The sequence below is a fragment of the Alosa sapidissima genome, chromosome 20 (assembly GCF_018492685.1).
Source record: "Alosa sapidissima isolate fAloSap1 chromosome 20, fAloSap1.pri, whole genome shotgun sequence".
NCBI lineage: Eukaryota > Metazoa > Chordata > Actinopteri > Clupeiformes > Clupeidae > Alosa > Alosa sapidissima.
In genome coordinates, this window is record NC_055976.1 from 8,501,707 (window position 1) to 8,526,264 (window position 24,558).

Genomic DNA, 24,558 nt, shown 5'->3' on the forward strand with positions numbered 1-24,558 from the left:
AAAGGACATTTTGTGATGTTTTCAAGTTAACATGTCGACATGTAGTTCTAAGCGCTGCATTTGAATCAGGCTGCGCGTAACGGTGTTTGGAAAAGCCGCATCTCAGCTACTTGCTACAGCTGCTTGACTGTTTCTTTCCAGTCCATATAGAGTGAGCTCAAGGCTTAGCTTGGGTTTGTTGACAATTGTAAGCCGACATGTCTAATCTCTACTGGCTGCATTGTCTAAATGCACGCTTACATGTATAATACACAGGGCCATGTTGTGTAAACACAGCTGTAAGCTTGCCTCCAGTAGCAACAATGACGGCTGCTTGTGATCCATTTTTGTTGTTGTTGTTGTTGTGGTGGTACAGGTGATGACATTGACCAAGAGCACGACACCGTTCTACAGCTCCAGGAGGTGATTGAGCAGCTGAGGAACGTCTTTCCCTCGGAACCAGGTGGGTGGAGAACCAGAGGTCGAACCAAGAAGTAGAGCCCCTAGCAGGTGTTTGTGATGTTCCTTTCATCTGGTTGATGTGGAACGTTTCAGTTTTATTCATTTCACGTGCTGCAGTTGAGTCAAATCAGGCAGCTTGCTCTAAAATGTGCCATTTCTCTCTCGGAAACATGGCTTTATAAGTTCTTGTAAATGCAGCGATGGTAAAAACCAGTTTGTATTGCCTGTATGTTATTCAAAAAATAACAGGGTAGTTAGATAACACCATCATTTCTTTTTTTTTCTAGCTCTCTTTTCATTTTTTCTTGCTCTCTCCTCTCTCTCTCTCCTCTCTCTCTCTCTCTCTCTCTCTCTCTCCTCCAGGCGGCGGATGGACGGATGAGTGCCGGAGTCCGGGGGGAGGTCACCGTGGGGCCGACTGATGGACACTGGCCTTTTCTCTCCTTCGCTCACGCCGCTCCGCAACAGAGCCAGCAGAGCGCAACGATAACCTCCATCCATCCTTCCATCACACACACTGCCCTGCTCACAGCTGTGCGCTCCCCCTCAGCACCACACACACACACACACACACACACACACACACACACACACACACCCTCAGTCGTCGTCACCCACATACCCACATTCGCACACACACACACACACACTCACACAACTCAATGGTGCCAAAGGCTAACGTTTGTCCAGACACTGTGCTTAACCAGCTGTGTGGAGTGGGCTGGAGTGTGAGAGGCTCTGTAGGTTGAACCGTGACAGCACAACGACCTTCTAGCAAAAACGGACAGGCACAACCACTCTTAACAAAACAAAAGCAAAAGGTCTTCTCTTCTTTTCATTCCCCTCATCATTCTACTCTTCCCCTCCCTCCCTCCTACCCACCCACATCTCTTGCTCATCAGAGTGCCACAAACTACAGAGTCTGGATCACTGTGTGTCTGTGTGTGTGTGTGTGTGTTACTAACTCTCAGTCAAGCTCAGCCATTTCTCTGAGCATGGTTCGTGGGGTAGGTCTCATCGGTCAGGTCATGCGTGAGGAGGGGAGGGGCGGGGGGGGTGTTTTTCGTGCCTCTCGTGCTCGGCGCCGAACAGCTTGGAGGGAGAGGAGCAGATTGCCAGGGAGCCAGCAGGGCACAACAGGCATATTTACTCTGTAGGTCTGACACGTCAGTGGTACATTAAAGAGAGCGAGAGAAAACAGACGTGCGTGCACACACACACCCCCACACACACACACACACACAGTTTATTTCACTTCTGCCAGAGTGCCTGGGAGCGCTGCTCAATTTAAATTTTTGATTTAGATTTATTTAAGTGCAAACCCCAACTGAGGCTACTCCAGGATTGGGAATATCACTCGTTACTCACTCACTCACTCCATAACCATCCATCCTCTTTTGGTACCACATCTCTCCGCCTCACAGCAAGTGCATATCAAATGCATTGGCACAGACACATGCACGCACGCACACACACACACACACACACACAGATGTACTGAATGAACGGGTTGTGACAGCACAGGAAGCGCTGCTATAACTGGCCCCTCTGCTCTCTGTTCATGTGCGTTTTGTAGAGGTGGGGTCTCCCTCCAGGGGCCACAGGCGACTTTGTCTCCCTCACGGCCAAACGTCCAGGGAAAACAGCGCTGTTTAAATGGACTTCTCTCTCAACCAGAAGATAGACCAGGTGACGGATAACACTGTCTCATCCGACAGAGCACAGTGTACCATGCCTTAATTCTAGAATGATCCTAACGGACCAAACGTACACATGTATTGAGTGGTGGTGGTGGTGCCCGTCACCACAGGTCTGTCTGTTCTTCTGTCAGTGGTGCGCCAGTGGGAACCATCTGCTACCACCCCCCCCCCCCCCCTCCCTTCATCGCCAGCCACTGAGCTCTGACTCAGTCACACACGCGGTTCGGGAACAAAACCCTGTCCTGAAGCCTACCTTAGAGGAACCCAGCAATGCTCTTCTTTTTTGTTCACTCTTGTTGCCGTTGGAGTGGAAGACAAAGTCACACAGGGGGGCTGGAGGAGAGAGATGGGTAATTTAATGTTGTTCAAAGCGGAGGAAGAGGAGGAAGTAGTGAAAGAGCTCGGGAGCCGCTCTCCCTGAGCAACGTGCGCACACATGCTCGCACATACACACACGCACACACACACACACATATACACACACATACACAGAGAGAGAGACGCAGAACACAAGGATGGCCTTGTTAAAGAGAGAGCAGCATAAAAGCCACATCTGTGTGAGGAGGGAGGATGCTGGAGAGGTGAAGAGAATAGGAAGCAATGCTGTGTGTGTGTGTGTGTGTGTGTGGAGAGAGTGTGAGAGATAGAGAGAGAGAGAAAAGGATGGAGAGGGAGAGAAAAAAACAAAGTGAGAAAACAATACTGGCCTTCTATGTAAATTCACCAGCTCGATTGCCTTTGCCAGGGTGTAGGCGTGAGATTAACGGATGCAAGAGAAAGGACGTTTCCTGTTTATCTGCATAGAGAACACTATTATTTTCAGTCGCACAGGAGCAGAGATGCTATTCTCTAAGAAATATTTAAATAACACTATGACCCCGTTGTGGAGCAAAGATTTCATTTTTAATCCCGTTTGGCATTCCAGAATCTTCCCTCCAGCCGCAGCGCTCACATTTTGACATCTTGCGCAACGCGTCCGCCTGTTTGTTTTCATGCGGTTGCTAGGGAACTGTCCCCAAGGACACGGCACCGTGCGTTGCGGACAGAAAAAAGGTGGGCTGTCATTCAGAATGAGAGAGACACTAAAGCAAATAACCAGACGCAATGAGCCCCCCCTGCAACCGCACATTTGCCCTCTCCGCATACCTCAGAAGCTCGAGTCGTTATGGGCAACATCTGTTCTGTTCCCCGGGGAGGCCCATGTAACCTGTAACCATTAAGAGGAAGACGAGCGTCTGAGCACCATGTAGAAAGGGACACTTACTGTAATTCCTTCAGCGCTCATTGTCCTAGTCTCCACCCTATTACGTACCACCCGTTCGTGACCACACCTTTCCACATAGAGCCCTGCATCAGAGCCTTGGCCTGTAAACGATGACAAATGACCCCACACCATGATCCATTAGAGTTGGATGGGTCGCGTGTCTCTGCACATGTTGCATAGCATATAGGGGGAGCTATTACCTGGACTAGGTGAGCACTGTATGTAGCCAAGCCTCAAACTGTTAGTCGTGGACCTTCCCATATTCCACTCTCCGTGCACTTTGTTGTGAGACCACACAAATGGTAGCCATTGTCTCCTGTAGCATTGTCGATGAGCAAAACGAGGGAACGCGCCGCATTGCCATAGGGGCCGTCTCCCGTCTATATTTAGCAGGCCGGCCCTCAGTAACGAACACACTCATTATTTTCCCTGTGAGCGACAGACCTACGTGGCCTGACCCCGTACACGCAGGCCCGGTTAACAAGGCTTGTTTTGGTGAAGCTAACCCAAGGGGGCAATGTGAATCACTTAACCCTTATGTTGAAACCACTGACATCACTACTGTTGAACTGTCCTCGTCTCGCTGAGGTCCCCTATGTTCATTAAACATTCCACTGAACCTCCCTCCTCATTTTGACCCCTTCACCTTCACCCCCCCCACTCAGCCTGTTTGATATTTATTTAATGAATTTATCCATTTGTAATGTCTGTTTTTTTATTTATTACATACTACCTACAGTACGGTACAAGTAATTTGTTTTTCTCTTTTTCTATTTTTTAATTTGTACAAAAGAAATGTGTGTGACTCAAAGGCTTTTTAAAAACGAATGGGTTACTGGCTGCTTTCTACTCATTGTGTACAGAGAAATAAATAAATTTGTATTTGTTATACACAAATGCCTTGTGGTTACTGTGACTAAAGAGTGCGTGTGTCTCAAGTCTCTCATTTCTTTTTCTTGTTTTTCTGTTTGGGGGCGTGCGTGGGGGGTTTGTTGCCCCTTCCAGCCGGGGTCGTGGGTTTGGGTTTCCCACAGGCTGCTCCCTTGGGCGGCCCTTTCGCGTCAGGGGTCTGCGGTGTCGTCGCCTTCTTCTTCGCTCCCTGTTTAGCCCCCGTGCCGCCATCCTTCGCTTTCTCGCCTGCGGTGTCTGTCTGGCCTGCTAACCTGTCCGTCTCCGCGGCTCCTGCCTTCCCAGAGCTCCCGACCCCGGTATCTGGCGCCGGCTCTGGTGCTGTCTCGTTAGCGGGCTGCGTTTGAACCGTACCGTCGGCTACGTCTGGGGAATGCTCATTGGCCGATTCCCCCTTAATCTCGGCCGGCGCTTTGATCTCATTGGTCCCTTTGAAGATGTGGCTGGCTGCCGAGGCGGCAGCTAATGGGGCTCCCTCGGCCGTTTTATCCTCTCCTGATCTGGGGGTTTTGTTGGCTTTATCTTCCCCTGCGCCGGCTGCGCCTGGGGCTTTGTCCTGCTTTATGGGTGTGTGATCGGACCCCGCCGCTGCTGCCACCTCCGCCTCCACCGCTGCTGCCTCCAATGCTACAGCCGCCACCATTTTGCCAGCAGCCCCTTCGTTCCCGTCTTTTATCTCGGTGCTGCTCCCCTCCTTCGGCCCCTCCTTGATCTCCTCTAATGTCGCTCCGTCCTTCTTCGCCGCCTGGTCCGTCCACTTGACCGCCTTCTTCTTCTTCCCCGCCTTCTTGCCGGGCACCTGCGCCTTTTCACCCTTGCCGTACTTGTCCTCGAGGGTGGACCAGTAGTTCTTCTTCTCCTTGACGCTCTTGGCGCGGACGTTCTCCCCGAGCTTCTTCATCTCAAGCCGGACAATGGGCTTGAACTGGGGGTGGCGCTTCTGGATCTTGAGCAGGTCGCTCCTGGCGTCCTCCAGATGGTACAGTGCCGCGTGGGCACGCGCCCGCTGGTACAGCGCCCGCATGCTACCTGCACAGAGTGAGAGAGAAAGAATGATTACCGTCTGGCGGAAGAGGGAGACAACATGTAGACAGCAACTGTGGGAAGCAAAGAAATTGGAAGATGATTACAGTCTGATGAGGGAGGACACAAATAGGGAGGGGAGTTGCACAATGGAAAGAAAAGGTAGAGAAAGAGGACCCAGTGAATGAACAAAAAAAACAAGGATTTACAGGCAATTATCCAGACAACCCCGCCAAAACAACAATAACAAATGCATATTATTTCCAAAAGCACATTAAAAAAATGAGAGAATCCCTGTCTGAACAAGACTCGGAGGGAGGTATATAGGCAGACTTCGTCAGAACTCTGCACTCCATTTCAGAGTTCCAACAAAGATTTTAGAGAGTCGAACACATTCTATAATTCTCTGTGCTGACTTCCAGAGTGCCATGATATTGATTTAATGATGCAGGTTTAAGGCAGTCAGTAAAATTCAGGGCCAAAACACATTTATTTTTCTTATTAATTGTTCCCTGAGGTCAAATAAAACAGAGCAAAAAGCATTAAGTTATTATGTCACACTGACTAGCTCAAAAATCTAATTCAGGTATTTAATTCTTGTTATGACTGTTTCATGTATTTTTAAATGCTTGCCTGTACCTTGTGCAAAGGAATTGCACTGTTTGTCTTAAATGTTTCATAAATAAGCTTGGGTAAGGCAAATATGGGGTGAAAATGCCCCTGCATACCAAAATGGAAGAAAAAAGATGAGAATATAAAAAGGGAGGAGTGAGAGAAAGAGTGATGTGAAAAGATCGGGCGAAAAGTTAATGAAACATGGAACTGCCAAGCCAGTTCAGACGCACATTGCATTGTGCTCATCCCAACGCTAAATAATTCAGGTGAAGACAATCAAACGAATTTCGCTCCTCACTGTGGGCAAAGCAATGGCTGCATCAAGGGACCGACCGCAAGGTTTTTCTCTATATTGAATGATGCAAACATTTCCTCCTTAAGAAAGCATAGTTACAGAGGAGTGGGGTGGGTGGAGGTTGAGGGGGGGGGGGGGGGGGGGGGGGGGGGGGGGTGGGGGCAGACAAATGAAGTGTTCACACAGTGTGAGCCGAGCAGGAGTGGGTTCTGTAGCGCAGCACTGCACTGAGGGCTCATTGTCAGTGTCTCGGTAGCAGCGATGATGAGGAGCTCAGTACTCACTGTATGCTGCCGCAGGGGGTGAACCTTCGTGTCCCTATTTACCACAGCCTCCTCACTCCCTCCTCCAAAATTGGCAAGCGAGGGTGTGAGAGAGTGTGGGAACTCGTGTGTGTAGGTTGCTATGCGTGTCTGAACGTTATTTTCGATTCTGTATGTATGTATGTATGTGTACATTTGTTCCTATTTGAGTGCTCATATTGCATAGTTACCGGGTCAAATGCATAATGCATATGTATGAACATGTGTTATCTGGGGGTTCTTTTGTACTCGCGTGTTCACTACATTACCACACATACCGTATGCACTGTACATATGCATATGTATGTACCATAGATGCGCGTCCATGCTGTGCGTATGCATATGTGTTAACTGTAAGCTGTTTGGAAGGGCCCTGGCTGTATTGAGTCTTGCCTTTGTGTCTCTTGAGCAGGCAGCTGGTGAGCTCCACCACTTGCTGGTACTCATGCAGCTCCAGCCGACACTGGCTGAGGTTGAGCATGAGCGGCACGCGCACCTTCTCCAGAGACTCCCAGTCCTCCCCTTTATACGCCACCCTCTGGGAAGACAGATAGAGAGAGGGAGAGAGAGAGAGGGATGGTGGGAGTTTGGAAAGAGACAACAAAGAAATGCCTCGATACACACACACACACACACACACACACACACACACACACACACACTCTTAATGTCTCAGTGAGGACGACAGACAGATGATTGACAAGTCTGTCCTTTTTTTAACAACAACACACCCTCAATTTTCTACAAGTGACGCACAATAAAGCTTTATAGACAGGATAATGTGTCTTTATTGCTTATCTTCCTGGGGTGAAATGGTCACAGTTCTCCACTGTGGAATAAATGCAGTATTTTTGTACTGAGCACACACAAAGCAGCAAAAACAAGAGACACACAAACAAACACACACACATCTCCCACATGTTTATCAACCATGCCAACAGAATCCTCCAAAAATCCATGCATTTGTACTGTGGGTAGGACCTACCTTGGTCTGAAGGTAATTCACATACTGCAGAGCCTCTGTGAACTTGGCTGCAGCCTCGTCATGGTGCTTCTCCTCCATGTGGAAGTTCCCCTCCTTCTGCAGGTGCATGGTGAGCCTCAGCATCTCCTGCCAATCCTTCTCCTCTAACGCCGCCGGTGCGCTCTCATTGGTACCCGTCTTACCGTCCAGACCTGTGGCTGGCTTCTCATTGGTGGCTGGCTCCTCTGCAACCTCCTTGGCTTTGTCCACTTTGTGCCCGGGCTCCTGGGCCTCGATTTTCAAGCTGTCCACGTCGATCTGCTTCATCTTCACCACCCCTGTCAGACTCGTCTCCTCCTCCTCTTCCTCCCCCTCTTTCTCCACCTTTCCATTCCTCTCTTCGTCCTCCTCGCCTTTCTTCCCCATCCCTTCGTTCCTCTTCTCCAGCTTGTTCCAGTACTGCTCCTTCTCCTCCCAGTACTTCTCCTTCATCGTCTCCGAGAGGTTCTGCAGCTCGCGGTGCACCAGGCGGGCCAGCGTGATGTCCAGCTCGGCCACCATCCGGAAGTCCCGCCGTGCCTCCTTCTCGTTCCACACGGCCGCGTGGGCCTTGGCCCGTTTGTAGTAGGCCTTCACACAGTCTGGAGGGAGGGGGGGGGGTGAGGGGTGTTGAGAATAGACAAATGAATTAATAAAGGAATAAAATAAAATAGTTGACATCTGAAACATACCTTTTATCCAAGGCTGTTCTGCACTTTCCTTAAAATAGCTGTGATCACAGTTTTTGCCTCAGGCTATGTGTTTGTGTTTTCAATAAAGACGTGTGTGAGTGTTTGTATACATATATATGTGTGTGTGTGTGTGTGTACTCCTCTTTGTGTGTTCTCGCACACATTGCCTCGCTAATGACTGTGGGTCGATGCTAGTAAGGCGTTTTTCTGTTATTGAGAATAAAGCCGTCATAGCGTGAAAGTCACTGCGGGCTCTTTCCCTTCCACGTCGTCGGAGAGTTGTTTATTTCATCGCGCCAGACACTTTAATCCCCCCCTCTGCTGCCTCGGCGGCGGCCTGGGGGTCCGCTTAAAGAGCGCCATCGATGAGCGCCATCCAAGGCTCCTCCACTCTCCCATATGATCTCTACGCTAAAATCCCCCTCCATGCCAAACATTTAAAGACTCCACCACCACACACACACACACACACACACCCTTTACTCCACACAGCAGTGACACACAACACAAGCCATCACCAAACGCCTCTCAGATGTAGCCCCTGGCAAACTGCTGCCAAGGCTGCTGCCACTGTGCCATGCTCTGGCGCCGAGCACATTTCACATGGAGATCGCTCCCCCGACAGTGTGAACGAAAGAGCAGGAGGAGAGAGAGGAGGATGACAGAAGAGTAGAGATGCAGAGACAGCGAGGTAGAGGAGAGGTGACACGTTTGGGACGGGGGACAGAAACGAGAACGAGGTGTTGGGCTCGTCTGAGGGGGTGGAGGTGTCACCGCAGGCTGAGGGGACCCAGGGCGAAAGAGCAGAGAGAGAGGGGGAGAGATGATGAGACGGAGAGAGAGAGAGAAATGACAGCATAACACACACACACACACACACACACACACATAAAATAAAACTGAGACACTCGCTCGCTCACACAGAAAGCCTGATCGGGGCCTAAGAGGATCTGGGGCCTGCCTGGCTCTGCGCTGCTTCACTCCTCTATTTGCATAAGCCTCATTAGAGGACTCAGCCCACCCGACCACACCAGGGCCACGGGGCCACTGAAACAGCAGGCAGAGAGAGAGAGAGAGAGAGAGAGAGAGAGAAATGGAGAGAGAAGAAAGGGATGACACTTTCTCTCCTGCAGATAGCTGCCTGTCTGTGTAAGCACTGCTGCACTGTGGTCTGATAGGCAACTGAACAGTATCTACATGGCACTTAGCGCACCCGGCGCAGGAAAGGCACCACTGGGTGGGCGAAAAAAGGAAGGAATAAGGAATGACAGTTGGAGGAGGAAAATAACGAGATAGAGAGAGAGAGAGAATACTGAATGACGACGATTGTCTCCTTGCTCGGGTAATGCAATAGTGACTTCCAGTTGCGTCGCGCACAGAGACACTAAATCCCTGGAGGATTTGGTGTAAACGGAGTGAGCCCCTGTTGTGTTACACCGAGCGTTTGCGAGGCTTTTGAAGAAAATAAACAGATTTTTGCCTCTAAGCACTCGCGTTGTTTACCTCCGTGGTTTCCCTGACCTATGCAAAGTCATCTTGACATTTTCCGTGATGCTGACGCATTTCGTGGAGGAATAAAAAGCTGTCAATGAAACTTCAGAAATATGTGGATGCGCTTCAATTTGCATTTGCGTGTGTGTGTGTGATTGTGTGTGGGTCTTCTAATTCACAGAGTGCATAGGCTGCTGCAGACTTCGAACAGCACAACGAGACAGAGCTGAAATTATTCCGCCTGAGGTGCGGCAGTCCAAAATGTAATATTGAGGTGAGGACGCCATTCTGAACAACACCGCTCTCTCCACTGATGGGAAACTACGTTCACGCTGATTAAATTGATGTTGATGAGAATATGCACTCTGCTACTGCAATTGAGCCCTTCAGCCTGTCGCTATACACCATGTATGTTGGACTTCATCAGGTATACATCGATGCTGAAAATCACAGTGGCGTTGGATTTGATGAGAACTGGCCCTCGCGGGCACTCGTACTGGTACCTTTGTGCTTCTCCAGCAGCTCGGTGGTGTGCTCGATCACCTCATAGTACTCCTCCAGCTCCAGCATGCACTGGCAGTAGTTGAGCACCAGGGGGATGATGAGTCTGCCCAGGTTGATGTAGTCTTCATGCCCAGGCATCTCCTGCAGACAGACACAACCATCTCAGCTCAATGCTGCTTCAATAGATGCCGTAACATCTCAGCCTAGAATTCCTATTCATGGGTTTCATCTGGTCCCTTTACACAGGTGTATCAATCAAGCACCATGCAGTCTGCATTCATAATCATTGTGCTTGATTTTATACACCTGTGAAAAGGGACCTGATGAAACCCATGAATAGGATGACTTCAGACATGTAATATGAATGACTACAGTGCAAGACACACGTGAAGCTGCTTTCAACAGGTACAAACCTACTGCAGATATACTGTAGCATAACTGCAGGAAATGTCTCACACTTTCTAATTAATAAGGTCAGTGGGAAGTAGAAAATCACTTGTTCCATAAAAAAACTGGAAACTTGGATTCAAATATTTCAGTCCCCACAACCCAGCATCTTAGACAACACCAGCTCTCCTCCTCCGTCACCCAGTCTCACCCTGGACTGAGCAGCGCGCATCATCACCACCGCCTCCTGGTAGCGCTTGGCGGCCTCGCGGTAGCTCCCCTGCTTGACCAGGCTGTTGCCTTGTGCGTGTAGCAAGGGCACCGCCTTGAGTTTATCGTCCTTCTCCATCATCCAGGACTCCCGCTCGTACGACATCGGGTCACCCACCTGGAGAAGACAGGACAAGGTCGGGATAAAGACAGGCGTCCGAGGAGGTGGTGGTGCTGGGAGAGGGGAATTGTACAGATCATAGATGGGAGACTTGTTACTTTTCCCACCCCCTCAATAAAGTGGTAATGTTTGGTTGCGTAACACTGTTTATTCTTAGGCTTGAGTGGTTTGTGAACAGTAGGCTGCACAGATCCACTGTTGTTCTGGGACTTGGCAAGCGGTTGGGTTGGGGGATGTTTAAAATGCTCATACGCAAATGATGTGGAGATGTATGTGTGTGTGTGTGTCTGTGTGTATCTATGCGTGGTTCTGAAAAAGTGCCAACCGAGATGAGCTCCATGATGAAGATCAGTGGCTGGGGTTCTCTCATCAGCTCATCCAACTCCGGGTAGCCGGTGGAGTGGTAACTGAACATGTTGCCCATACCACACATGTGCTTCTGTCCCTCCAGTGGGTCTTTGCCCTGGGCAATCATGCGCATGCCCTTGGACACAATGGGGTACAAGCCTGTGTGCTGAGAAAGAGAGAGAGAAAGAAAGAAAGAGAGAGAGAGAAAGAGAGAGTGCACAGAGACCAAAAGAAAGTAAGATACTTGTTCACTTGGCAGAAACAAAAAGAGTGTGCCTGTTTGCCGTTCTCCCTTCTACTGCAACTTGACCTTACTAAGTGCAATCAATTGTCATTTGACTTGCAAATTCTTTCTCTCTTAAAACTTCTAGCTGTAAATAAAAAGAAAGTGCAAAAACTAATCTGAAACATCTTTTTTTGCCAGATATGAATTGATAGTGTAGGAGGCCACTAGAGGTTGGCTCATCTGCATGAGAATGAGAGCGGAACTCCCTGCCATTCTGCCGACGCTAATTAGGATCTAAATTGGGCTCTCCGTGCTTCGGTGCGTAATTTACGCTGGGGTTCGTCGGCAGGGCTAGATTTGTTTGTGTGTGTGTGTGTGTGACAGAAAATCTGAACTCTTGCACTCACAACGGCGTCGCACCAAAACTCGGCCACCTCTCCGATGCGCATGGACTTGAGCAGCTCCTCCCACACTTCCATTTTGAACATCTTCCCCACGAAGATCTCCATAGGACGTTTGGCCTTGCGACTGTCATCAATCACCGTCCTCTCAAAGTTATCCAGCAGTGTTTGGAAGTGAAACACCAACTTTACGTTGGTACGAGGGAAACGAAAGGACAAAAGAAAATGGGCCAAGTGAAAGGAAGGAGACACACAGGATTAAGAGAAGAGCAAATACAGCACAAGTGAAAGGAAGGAGAGACACACAGATAGGATTAAGAGTAGAGCAAATATAGCACAATTCCTAAACATCTAGACCTTTCCAATGTAACCAGTCTAAATGAGAGGACTGTCTGAATTTGTGTGTGGCCTGCCTACGGCATGTGAGCTAGTCCTTTTTACCCTTGTCCTTCTACCCTTCAGTGTCTGAGCAGTGGGGTGGCCACGATATTACATGTTCTATTCCCAGGTGGTGCGTCATTTTAATTTGGGTGTCTGTCTGTAATTGCGGGAGACGGAAGTGCATCGTATGCACAGAGAGCGAACGGGCAGACAGAGGGCTCATATCGCAGGTGGTGAAACGGCGACTGGTTGGGAGGCTGGGCGACCAAGATTACTCTTGGCATCACCGTGGAAAATGCTTGTCATCATCCGCCGCGTCGTCGGCCATATGGCCGGACTGTGAAAAAGTCACCTAGCTGCAGATCACAGCTAAAGCTTCCTGAGACTGTTGACGCAACGATGTCTGCCCGTGTCCAGACCCTACCCTTTCAAGAGTGAGACGTTGCCTTGTTTTCACAAGACAAAACTTAATCGACCTTTGCGGGACGATAAAATTCAGGAATAAATAGAGACGCCAATAGACCTAAGCAAGGGAGACCTAAACCACCAGACAAGCATAACCTCCTGGCTCATAAAACTATTTACTGCCACTAAAAGTTTATTTAATTGGAAAACACGTCCATTCATTCAATACACAGCATGGCCGTGTGTATGTGTGTGTGTCCTACCTTAGTTCCAGGAGGGAAATTAGGCATGCGGCCCGTTCCCCCACTCAGGATCTTCTTCTTCACCCCATGGTGTCTGAGCATGTAGGTCTCCTCCATGTCCTGCTTTGGGAGGAGGAACGCTGCAGCCAAGCAGTAGCTTCTGTAAAGTTGTAGCTCAGCTGTGTGTGTGTGTGTGTGTGTGTATGCGTGTAGCTGAGTGAGTCCGCCCTGGCTCGCTCAGTCTTAAATCCCTCTTTGACTTCTTTTCAACAACAAAAAAAACCCGCTAAAATATGTCTTTCTCCCGTTAGTGTTAATGACTCTGCGTGTTCTGTATGTGTGTCTGCTGACTGTGCAGGGCGTCTGTGTGTGTGGTAGGATCGGTCCTCTGGTTACGACAGAACCCAAGTTGTCCTGTGGGGCAGGTGCATCCCTCCTGCTCTCTGACAGATGGCTGGATTAGCCAGGTTGATGGCGGCCACTTTAATCTGCGTGAGCTAATCCCCCGGCCTCCCCACCTGCTCTAGAATCTTCTGGCATAATCTCCTGTAAAACCTGGGAGGCAGGAGAGCAACCAAGAGAGGCCCGGATGCATGGGGGGGGGATCCTGCCCAGTACAGGAAAGTTGGTTCTAGAAGGGGCGGCCATTCTTGAACACCACTGTGGAGAAAGTGAAAGGGCTAGTGTGGGGCAAAGCAGAGCAGGACTCCTGAATTCTCCTGAACTCCTCATTACCCATGTCAGGTTTCAAGGGCTCATTACAGTACAGCAGTGAAACCAGACCTGTAGCAATGCTTGCAGTAACTCAACAGTCATATAACCTTGTTAAACAGAGGTAACACTGCAAATTTATATTTTAAAGTCATGGTTTATTCAAATCATACATCAGCATTACAGTGTTGCATTCCAAATTACAACTGAACAACTATAAATGGGTCAATATTACAGGGGGGGGAAATATGAAAACAAAAACGAACACATTTCTTGTGTATTAACGCACAGCCAACTTTCTACCTCAACAGAGAAAAGCAGTCATTTCATTTCACAGCAGTGACAGTGGCAGTCACCCAGCTTCCTTCCCTGACTTAGTGCTGCCACCTGCTGTTCACTTCTCCATCAGGGAGTCCAGCTGATCCTGAAGGGACGCCAGCTGTTGAGAGAGAGAGAAAGAGGGAAGAGAGAGAGAGAGGAAAGAGTGAGAAGAGAGGCTTGATGGATAACGACTGCGGGGGTGTAATTGTGATTTAAGTGGGTGATGATTAGCGTGTGCTCTGACACGGTCCCATCCTTTTTCCCTAATAAAAAATAGCTGTTCATTTTGGGCCAGGGCGACTCCGGAGGGACCGCGACGCCAGCGCGCACTGGGGCCAAATTCACAATAATGACAATTATGACCATCAGGATTAGGCCTGAGGACCATTTCACTTGTACCAATTCAGCCATTGTGAGTGCTTAAATGGGCCTGATTGAGCTGGTGTGGAGGATGATGAGCTGAATTGCCCAGGTGCAGAGCGAGCCGAGGCGAGGCGGTGGGAGTGGGAAGGGGGCGTGAGTGGGTTTTGGCTTGGCTGGCTGAGCGCCTCGGAAAACCAGGAGGGGGGGTTTCCCAGCCGCCGGTAACACCTACCTGCTCCATCTCGCGGTCCTCCTGATGAACAATCTCATTCAGCAGGGCCTGGAAGCGATTCTGTGGAAAAGAAGAAGAGAAAAACAGAATGAGAGTGGGAGGAGAGAGGGAGAGAGAGAGAGAGAGAGAGAAAGAAAAGCAGATGAGTAGAGTGAAAAAAAGTATATCTGTTGCAGCTGCCTGGGCCTAGTTGTGATGTGCGCAGGCAGGTCACCCCTTGTACACGTATAGTATCTCTGTGATAAGGGCCTCCAGTTGTCAAGCCAAAATGCCAACGAGACGGAGATGACCTTTCCCTGTCCTCGCTGACTCTAATAGTAAAAGACTGGGCCTTGAACTGCACTGGACCAAACTAGAGGGGAGATTTCAAAAAAAGTCAAAAACGAGTGAAAAAGAATGAAAAAAGAACAAAAAAGACAGACAAAGGGGAGGCACAGGGATGTCTGTGGATATTTCGCCTGCTGTTAATCTTCCCAAAGGAGCACTTGGCACGCCAATGAATTTTTATGCCCTGAGTTTTCTGCGCATTTTGCGAAAAAAAGGGGTAATGGCAAAAATGCAATATTTATGCCAGAGGGAGAAAGGGAAGGGGTTGTCTTAAAAGTTGCCTAGCGATGAGATTTTGGTATGTTTTATGCATCGTCATTTTGTTAAAAGGTTATGCATACATCACTGAACATCACCGGAAGGCGAGAATGTGTGTGTGCATGTGCGTTGATGTGTGATTGGGTGGGAGGGAATGTGACTATTGTGTGGTGGAAGGCGCCCTGCTGGATTGAAATATGTTAAGTGTGCATGTGTGTGTGCGTGCATGAGACCTTGTGAATATAGATGCAGGTGTGTCTGTATGCAACTGCATTTGTCCTGAGCAACACATACAAATATGTGCAAAAAAGAATGTATATGTATGCATCCATTGTGTGTTATTGTGTCTAAAGAATACGTATATTCAATGCACACATTCTTCTCTTCTGGAGATGACTTTGAATATAGTCTGTGTGCGTATTTGCATGTGAAAATGTGTGTGGCTATGTTAGTGCCCAGGAACACTGCTAAGTAATGCTAATGTGTACATGGGGGTAGTAATGGCATTTGTAATGTTTCCCAGCTGTCCCCATCGAGTGGCCAGTTCTCCAGCTTCATAATGAGCTCCCTGTGTTAGCTTTGCTCCTAAGGATGCTCATACACAACATGATGTTCTGGGTATGCAAATGAATACATCTGTGTGTGCTTGAATGTGAAAATCTGTATGCACCCTTTTGTAACCATGGAAATAATTAACTCAATGTGTGTGTGTGTGTGTGTGTGTGTGTGTGTGTGTGTGTGTGTGTGTGTTTGTATGTTTGTTTGATTTCAAGAGTATTATAAATAGATTCACCTTGAGCGCCTGGTTCTCCACTTTCATGATGAGCTCCTCTTGCTGCTTCTTGCGGGCTCGTGTGTCCTGTAGCTTAGCCTTCAGGTTGTTGATCTGCACCTGGTACTCCATCACTACAGTACAGGCAGACAGACCAGGCAGACAGACAGTTAGTAAACCTGAGGCCACCCTTTTGCTCTCCCAGACCCCTCCAAATCTGTACCCTTTAATCCAGCTGGCCAGTCCCTTGTGCCCCCCCCCCCCCCCCCCCCCCCCGGAGCTCCTGGCGGAGCGATTAGTTCTATTGATCGGGCCGTGGGTCTTCAAAGCGCTGCTGAGACCTGGGGGTGGCCCGCGAGCCGAGCAGCAGCAGGGCTGTGAGCAGCTTAGCAGAGGCCTACTGCGGCCCAGCTGCAGCGCTGTGTGTTAGCGACTGGGGAGGAAACGGCTGTTTGTGTACCTAGATGGGAGGAAGGGGGGGGGAGGCTGCAGAGGAGCAGGAAAGGCTTTTATCTACCTCTGACAGCAATTGCACAGCCCCCCCTGTTGTGTGTATATAAGTTATAAGTGTGTGTGTCTGTGTGTGTGTTTGTGTGTGTGTGTCTGTATGTGTGTGGGGTGTGTGTGTGTGTGTGTGTGTGTGTGTGTGTGTGTGTGGAAGGTAGGTAAGCTAGAGAAAGAGAGTTAAAAAAACAACACATTTGTGCACTTCAGAGGGTTGTTTTCCTTCCCACTGTCTCTGATCAAGACGTGCCCTTACTTTTAATGGGGTTCCCTTTCCTCTGCTGAAGTGATGTTTTTCGGGGACAAGGGGGGCAAATTGGGTAATGGGAGCGGGATGTCACTACACTATCACCACCCACGCAGCGCTCTCATTGGGCCGCGTGAGCCGCAAATGAAAACCGAGTGGGACTCTGGGCCACACCCGCTGTGGATCCGCGCAGGGTGAAGCCAGGATCCGTTCTCTGTCGCCTGATATGAGTAACTATGTATAGGCTCTGGGAGTGTGCGTGTGTCCAGAATAGTAAAATGCACAGCTAAAGCACTCAGTCACACATGCAGATGCACGCACAAACAAGGCTGCCTCAGGGCCAAGCGTGTGCTACAAAAGACACACACACCTGTCTCATTGACCTTTGCCTGTGTCACACAGTGTCTGCCTCTCTCTGTGTGTGTATACATGTACATCTGCATCCATAGACAGACTGTTTCTGCCAATTTCACGCACGCACGCACGCACACATCTCACCTATCTGGCTGTTGCTGTCGCTCTGGTCCCGGGGCCGAGTCGGACTCGTTGAGTTTCTCGTGCAGCTGGCGCTCCAGGTCGTCCTCCGTGTCCATGATGTTCAGATCTTCATCCTCGTGCCGGTCCCCTTCGTCCTCCTCATCCTCGCTGCTGCTGCTGATGTCGTTGAAGATCTCTCTCAGCTCGTCGTGCTGGGCTATAGGATCGAGAGAGAGAGAGAGAGAGAGAGAGAGAGAGAGAGCGCACACACAGAAAAGAGTGAGACACAGAGAAAGGGTGAGAGTGTGACAGACGTGGGAAGTGGTGCGAGACTGAATGAGATGGCCAAGTGCCAAAGTGAGTCACAGAGAGAGAGTGAGAGAGAGAGAGTGAAGGAAAAAGACAGAAAAGAGAAGGACATAGACACCCAAGAGGAAGGCGCTCAAAAGAGTAGCAGGGTGAAAATGAGACCGCACTGGTCACTAGCGGACTGTAAGGCCAGGCGGCGTGGAGGCCACCCCCCGGTGGTAGCTGTGTCCTTACCTGCGGACCCGTGGCCCATCTTGTTCCCTGAGGTGCCAGGCGAGGAATCCAGGTTGGCCAGCGCGTTGTTCTCAGCCTCTTTGGATTCGTCCTCAGCGATTATCTCCCACCCTGGTCACCAGGTCAAGGCAAACACACACACACACACACAAAATATCTACGACTCACTTACACCACTCTCCTCCAAGTCTCTGCTGCTGACATTTAGCGTGCTAAGCCCACTCATTAAGCTACAACAGCACTGACACATATTAATCTGCATCCAGGATTACATCAGGCGCTCTTCAGTGGAGAATCTGGTGCAAAGCCAGGCCAGAGCTGAGGCCTAATCTCTCGTCTGGAACAAGTGCTGGTTAATGATGGCTCATCACTGCACTATGAATACTAATGCATAGCAACCCCCCCCCCCCCCCCCCCTTCCTATTTCTGTCTCTCTCTCTCTCTATTCTGACTCTGACACTCTATCTCTCTCTATTCTGACTGTGATTCTCTCTCTCTCTGGGAGTGCTGAGATGTTGGTGGGCAACGCTATGCAGAACAGAGATTAGTGGGCTCATTTGCTCTCTGATGCTATAACTGGAGTGGGTGGGTGGAGTGGGAGGGTGTGTGTGTGTGTGTGTGTGTGTGTGTGTGTGTGGGGGGGGGGGGGGGGGGGGGGGGCACACAAGGCAGGGGAGATGGAACCGGAGCGGCTTTAATCACAGACTAAAAGACGGAGAGAGATGTGCAGGGTTGTAAACAAGTTTATCCAAGCGCCAGTCTGCTTCTGCAGCCTGCGTGACGTGTTAAAATGTGTTAAAGTACTGGAGCTTATATCTGTTAGAGTGTTAGAGATAGAGAGATTGTGAGTGAGTGAGTGAGTGAGTAGAGAGAGAGAGAGAGAGAGAGAGAGAGAGAGAGAGAGAGAGAGAGTGTGTGTGTGTGTGTGGGTGGCTTCTGGAAGGATACGGACGCTGACTGCTTCTGCGTCAGTGCTGAGAAGTCGCTTCACCTCCTTTTCAACGTCAGGGGACTCGATGTACTGCAGGACACACACACAGCATGTCACTCATCCATTCACTCATCCAATGCCTCCATCATTCATTTGTTCCCCCTCAAGCATTAGGGCTCATTTATGGCCCCTCCACTGTGCAAATAAACTGCCAGAAACTGGCAGAAATTCATGTCGGCATGCAGGACCTCTTTCTACTGTGTAGTTAGGTAGAGTCGCCTCAGTTCAAGCCAAATTAATGATTGAAAGGTCTTGTCTTTATCCATCAAAATGCCCCAACAAAAGTATGCAGGGCGAGTATGGGAGCTCCTGGCTTTTTCTGTACTGCAGCTGACGTCTCATTCACCCAAGTCCTATTCACTTTTCTCCATCCATGCCCCATTTCTTCCTTCACACAACCCTGTTATTGCACTCACACTCCCTCTCTCTAACCATCCCTCCCTCCCTCCCTCCTCACCCACCCACACCGTCCCATCTCCATCTCATCACTCACTCTTTTGAGCCTCAGCCCTGGTGGGGGGGGCGCTACCCTATGCCCCCCCCCCCATCTTTCCCGGTTCCCACTGATCTGAGCGCAGCCTCCTGGCCTCCAGCCAGGTAGCACATTAGCGATTAAAACAGGGCTCTGTGGACTGGGCTGGGTGGTGGTAGTGGTGGTGGTGGGAGAGGGGGCTGGATTGATCCCGGCCTGCTGGGTTTCACAGGTGATTTACTCCTCGGCTCGCCTTTTCTCCGCCCCGGGCTCCCACCTCTCCCTCTATCCCCCCTCCACCTCCTCCTCCTCCACCACCCAAGCGTCCGCTGCAGAAGCTCCACTTTGCAGCCGCAAATAGCTTTTCTCCCCCTGCGCCTCCAGAGGGGGGTCGGCGCATCAAGATGGAGGACTTTATTTATATGTAAATCTCCACTCTTTACTTCCTAGCACGTTCACTTCTCTTCCTCACCCCCCCCCCCACCCCCACAACCTCCCTACTCAGTTCTAAATGTAAATCTGTTATTTCAAACAAACAAAATAAGACCTGTGTAGGATTTGATAACCTCATCAGAAGACAGACGAGAGGATGAAGAAGGTGTTACAGACAAGTGCGGCGGAGGTGAAGAACAAACGAGTAACAAAAGAGTGTCGAGGCGCAACCCACCTTCTTTTTGGCAGTCTTCCTGAACCTCCTCTTGCGCGTGTTCTTCAAGGGGAATGTGACTGAAGGGCAAGACAGGTGTGTGTGTGAGTGTGTGTGTGTGTGTGTGTTAAACAGCTCAATCAACAGCACATGGCAGCAACGGCGGCAGCAGCTGACGCATCCACAAGGCTGAGCGTGCCGTGGCTATCGCAAGGCCATTCATCTTCCTTTCATCCTACAGTACAGCCTTGAGCACTTGTCTTGCACTTACACTTGTTTCACACAGGAAAGTCTAAGCAAGCAAATGTACTGTTTAAGAAGTGTTACTGTAATATAGTGGTGGGTAAGGCCTTTAGTTACTTCTTCACACAAATCGACAGGCATCAGACTACACTGTTGGAGAGTTAAATGCATTTTCTATCTCAGGAATGGCTTCTTCACCCTAACAAAAACACGTTAGCTGTATTTAAAAATGGTGTCCACTTTTGAACATGCTGAAATATACTTATATTCATGTGATCTCAATGATCTCTTCATGAAACTTTAAGAAAAATGTGACATCATAATTATCTGCACTCTTGGTTCAAAGCACAGGGTGTGTGCTAATTCTACGCATGTCAACAGCTAGCCTGAGCCCTGCTCATATCTGACTGGAGAGACACTTACTGCCATGGTTCCAGACAAACTTCTTGTCTTTGTCCTTGTCCTTTTTCTTGCTCTTGTCTGCTGTACCAGTGGGCTCCTCTAGAGGGGGGTACAGGTCCCCATCCAGAGAGCACACCAACATCTGCACAGCGGGGCATAAAAAGCATGAAATATTCAGCGACAAAGCAACAGCTACACAGCCACATTGGAATGAGTCAGACAGACACAGCCTCTTCTCACGGAGACACGAGTTTTGTTTGTGTTGTGTGTGTTTGTGTATTAGTGTGCATTTTACTTGTATATTGTGACCTGTCTGGAAATAAGATGCACAATCACATGGTCTGTATATTGTGCACTGTTTTTGTGTACTGTGTGCGAGACAGACACCAATGGCCGGAGCCTCAACAACATACACTTGATTCTGATTATGAATTTTTAATTAGATGGGAATCTAATTCAGACAGAACTCCCGGCGAGTTTAACAGACGGTCATAAGTTATTAAGGGAGAATACCTGGCACACATCAGCTGTTTTGTAGAAGGTCTTTTTGTCGACGGTCTTCAGTGACTCTATAATGCAGGGCAAGTCCACCAGTTTGCAGGCCAGAGGCACTCTGTCCACTCTCACGATGCCATGGCGACCATCAGCTTTAGAGGCAGAGGAGGCATGTTACAAAAAGGAGACACACACCTGTCAACTAGGAATGAAGCCATGCAGAGTGTTTCCACTGTGACATACTATATGACACATTGTGTCACACCTGTAGGCCCTTACACACTGCCAAAATCCACGCAAAATTATGTCCCCAAATTCGCGGAGGGCCTGTCCTTTTCACATAGACGAAGCGTCTCGCCAAATTTACTACCAAGCACCCTAGACTTTTTGCCGAATCGATAAGATCGAAATGCAATCGGTTGCCATAATAGGCCATCCTAAAATCCAGCGATAAAACAAAGCATGAACTCATGAGCGTCTGTCTGCCCTATCTGTATACATCCTCTGATTGTAATGTTTACAGATATCTAGGCAATATTTGTAACATTTATTTTGTATTTGGCCTGTTATAAAATCATGCATTGAACAATTTAAACACATTGTGAACCCCAAAGTTGGAGACATGCATATAGACATTGCTGCAAATTTAAAACCGGATTACTCTGGAATGGCTAACTGTACAGGGGAATGCTTTACACCTTTGTGTTCGGTAAGGTCTGCTGTTTATTCTGATGGTTTGTCATGTGTTGAGGGAAAGTTCGCGAAGTATTCCACCAAGAAGAATGGGTAGGGAGACGGGCGCAGAAAACATGATTAAATTAAAGTTACTTTTCTCGCGAACCGTTTACCACAACAACTAACCACTAACATCGTTTAAAAGCTGAGAAAAAGCTCTTTCGTGTGATACATGTGATGTCTGTGATGAATAGGCTACTTCGCAAGTAGTTCAGCAAATTTGGGTGGGACAGAAATACCTTTACAGAGCAAGCAGCTCTGGCCATATCGGCTCTGGCTCACATGATGACATTGCTTTAAATGCATTATCGCTTCACTACCCAACAGTGACTACATTTCCACTGATTTGTTATTACCTTGCTTTGAGGAGATGATAACAGAAGAAAGGAAATACCAAGCTACCACAGACAGAATTGTGCCAAAGTTATTCCTATTTGGGCACCATTTCTTGGACTCCTTTCTATCAAACTTTTGACCAGACAAAATAGACATACATGTTTGGCAAAAAAAGTGAAAAGCACAGCCGAATAATTTATACAGCCATGTAATAACACTCTTTTACATACCATGAAGCTCAATGGTGAGTCTGTCTTTTGTGTTCATACTACTGGACTGGGCAATTCTTCTGACCGTTGAGGCATACTCCTATAAGGCAAAAATGATGGCAAGAGGGTCAACTTTACTCTATGTTGCCTTGGAGTGACACATTAGACTTTGCATTGTGTTAGTTGATTTGTATTGCATTGTATTTTGGATATGTACAGTATAAATGGCAAAAATTGTACTTAAAACATAATTTTGCATTTCTGACAAATCTACTCATGATTTTCAGATCGTTTTCCACTTAGAATGAGAGGCACGAGACAGTAGGTGAGTGGCACGAGACAGTAGGTGAGTGGGGCAGTAGGAGATAAGACGCACCACCAGTATAAGTACAGTTTTTGCTCCTACTGCTACTGCAATAACAACGCAGTGTAGCAAACATCTATAACAGTGCATTTGCATTCCAAATATACTCGATAAAAGGCGGTTAGTGGGCTCGTGGAGGGTTTCATTTGGTGGCACACAGCCGTGGTGATCTCAGCGAAGATGAGACGAGTACTAGACCCTGCCATGTGACAGGCACGGTGGAAAATCATTGCTCAAAACCTTACCGCAGGTAAACGAAGAATGAACTGACTCTCCAGTTCGTGGGGGGCGTCTTCCTTGTTCTTGGAGCCCACCTTGCCCACTGTAAATATGACAGAAATATTGTTAAATAGATCTTAACAAGGAATTGGTAACGACTTGTTCATGCTAAGAATAGATAGATACAGCAAAACAGACCTTTAACTTTCGAAGTCATCTTGGTCTTCTTGTTCTGCATGAAGGCAGACGGTTCCTATCTACAATAACACAAACGTATAACGGCACACGCACACAAGAGCTTCCTGACGTGATACGAACATATTTTCAACAAACTATCCAAATCAGCATAGTATTAGTTGTCATTCAAATGCTGCATGAATACAAGCATATAAGCATACACATAGCAAACAACGTTAACGTTTACATTAAGTGTCTCAGCATTTGTCACTGATGTTTTAAATGCATGCTAGCATACTAGCATAACTAATATGAGTAAGGATAATACTTCAGAGAGTGGGAAGGGATGGTAAGACACTTTGTTATGAATGCAGAAAATAGGTCCACTTACCACCAATGCACCTTTCTTGTTGTAATAATAGGATATTCACTTTGTTTAGGCTAAGCTAACCTTTCTAGCATCTAGCTACCTAGCTAGCAGACAATAACGTCTACACCTACACTACTGACATGCTATGAGCAAAACAATCGTTTCACAAACCACGAAGAAGTACACTATGTATTACAATATGTATGTTTATATGTTAATTATTTATGTAATAGAGTTATAACCAACAAGCAGTCTTCCAGACAGGAAAACCGATGTGCTAGTAGTGTGAAACTAGCGACAGTAAAGAAAATTCCAATATGGCCGCCATTCGCGAATCATTCAAAATAAAAGTCAGAACATAGTCATTACTTTTTCAATGAAAAAGTAATGAATATGTTTAAAAATTATTAATTTAAAACTGTATTGTGTTACCAAAGGGAAAGTAAATTTAGAAAATGATTAAATAAGACATTTAAATCGAAAATACACATTAGAATGCTATATTTTTTCAACGTCAATATAATTAAACTGTGTGGATGTGAAAACAATAAGTTGTGCATATGTAAAAGGGGGGTGAAATGGAATCCTTATAACATGTACTTTCAGAATATATATAGATATTTATACCAAGTTCGCCTTTGTAGGTACCAGGCCATACTAACTCTGTACCGAGTCATATACTTTAGGCCTGTCATTGGCCCACTGTTGAACTTCAAATTGTGTGGCTGTGAAAACAATAAGTTGTGCATATGTAAAAGTGGGGTCAAATGAAATCATTATAACATGTACTTTCAGAATATATATAGATATTTATACCAAGTTCGCCTTTGTAGGTACCAGGCCATACTAAGTGTGTACCGAGTCATATACTATGTCTGCCATTGACATACACTGTTGAACTTCAAATTGTGTGGCTGTGAAAACAATAAGTTGTGCATATGTAAAAGGGGGGTCAAATGAAATCATTATAACATGTACTTTCAGAATATATATAGATATTTATACCAAGTTCGCCTTTGTAGGTACCAGGCCATACTAACTCTGTACCGAGTCATATACAATAGGCCTGTCATTGGCCCACTGTTGAACTTCAAATTGTGTGGCTGTGAAAACAATAAGTTGTG

At 47.9% G+C, this 24,558-nt stretch overlaps 3 protein-coding genes across 4 annotated transcripts in view; 1 reads left to right on the forward strand and 2 right to left on the reverse strand.

The window, feature by feature from the left end:
- The window catches only part of drp2 (dystrophin related protein 2), a 138,809-nt gene extending 134,700 nt beyond the window's left edge, over positions 1-4,109 (forward strand). The window contains 2 exon segments of the mRNA XM_042074445.1: positions 356-442; positions 729-4,109. Of these exon segments, the coding sequence (XP_041930379.1) occupies positions 356-442; positions 729-823 (182 nt within the window). The 3' untranslated portion in view covers positions 824-4,109.
- A 128-nt stretch (positions 4,110-4,237) lies between these two features.
- On the reverse strand, positions 4,238-13,521 carry LOC121694321. Of its 2 annotated transcripts, none has more exons than XM_042074442.1 (8): positions 13,042-13,521; positions 11,999-12,178; positions 11,343-11,531; positions 10,838-11,014; positions 10,239-10,380; positions 7,535-8,154; positions 6,943-7,087; positions 4,238-5,343 (listed from the first exon to the last, which is right to left on the reverse strand). In XM_042074442.1, the coding sequence occupies exons 1-8, from the start codon at positions 13,135-13,137 to the stop codon at positions 4,349-4,351; spliced, it is 2,544 nt and encodes an 847-aa protein (XP_041930376.1). In that variant the 5' UTR covers positions 13,138-13,521; the 3' UTR covers positions 4,238-4,348. The 2 variants fall into 2 exon arrangements, with proteins under 2 accessions (XP_041930376.1, XP_041930377.1); XM_042074443.1 differs by lacking the exon at positions 13,042-13,521 and adding an exon at positions 12,434-12,493.
- A 353-nt stretch (positions 13,522-13,874) lies between these two features.
- taf7 (TAF7 RNA polymerase II, TATA box binding protein (TBP)-associated factor) lies at positions 13,875-23,707 on the reverse strand. The gene is given in 14 exon segments (XM_042074444.1): positions 13,875-14,170; positions 14,648-14,707; positions 16,026-16,138; positions 17,254-17,290; positions 17,292-17,449; positions 17,776-17,886; positions 18,724-18,796; positions 19,906-19,964; positions 20,551-20,671; positions 21,043-21,176; positions 22,326-22,404; positions 22,914-22,990; positions 23,086-23,144; positions 23,456-23,707. Coding segments are annotated over 13 exon segments (1,107 nt in total). The 5' UTR covers positions 23,126-23,144; positions 23,456-23,707; the 3' UTR covers positions 13,875-14,125.
- Positions 23,708-24,558: the final 851 nt, after the last annotated feature.

What these genes read in the sequence shown, in the direction of transcription:
- LOC121694321 (XM_042074442.1), bottom strand. Translation starts at nt 13,137, where the DNA reads ATGGAGGAGACCTACATGCTCAGACACCATGGGGTGAAGAAGAAGATC. An exon ending in ATTTCCCTCCTGGAACTAAG is followed by an intron (nt 12,179 to 13,041) that starts GTAGGACACACA and finishes ACCAACGTAAAG; the next exon opens with TTGGTGTTTCACTTCCAAAC. An exon ending in CCTGCTCAAGAGACACAAAG is followed by an intron (nt 5,344 to 6,942) that starts GCAAGACTCAAT and finishes CACTCTGTGCAG; the next exon opens with GTAGCATGCGGGCGCTGTAC.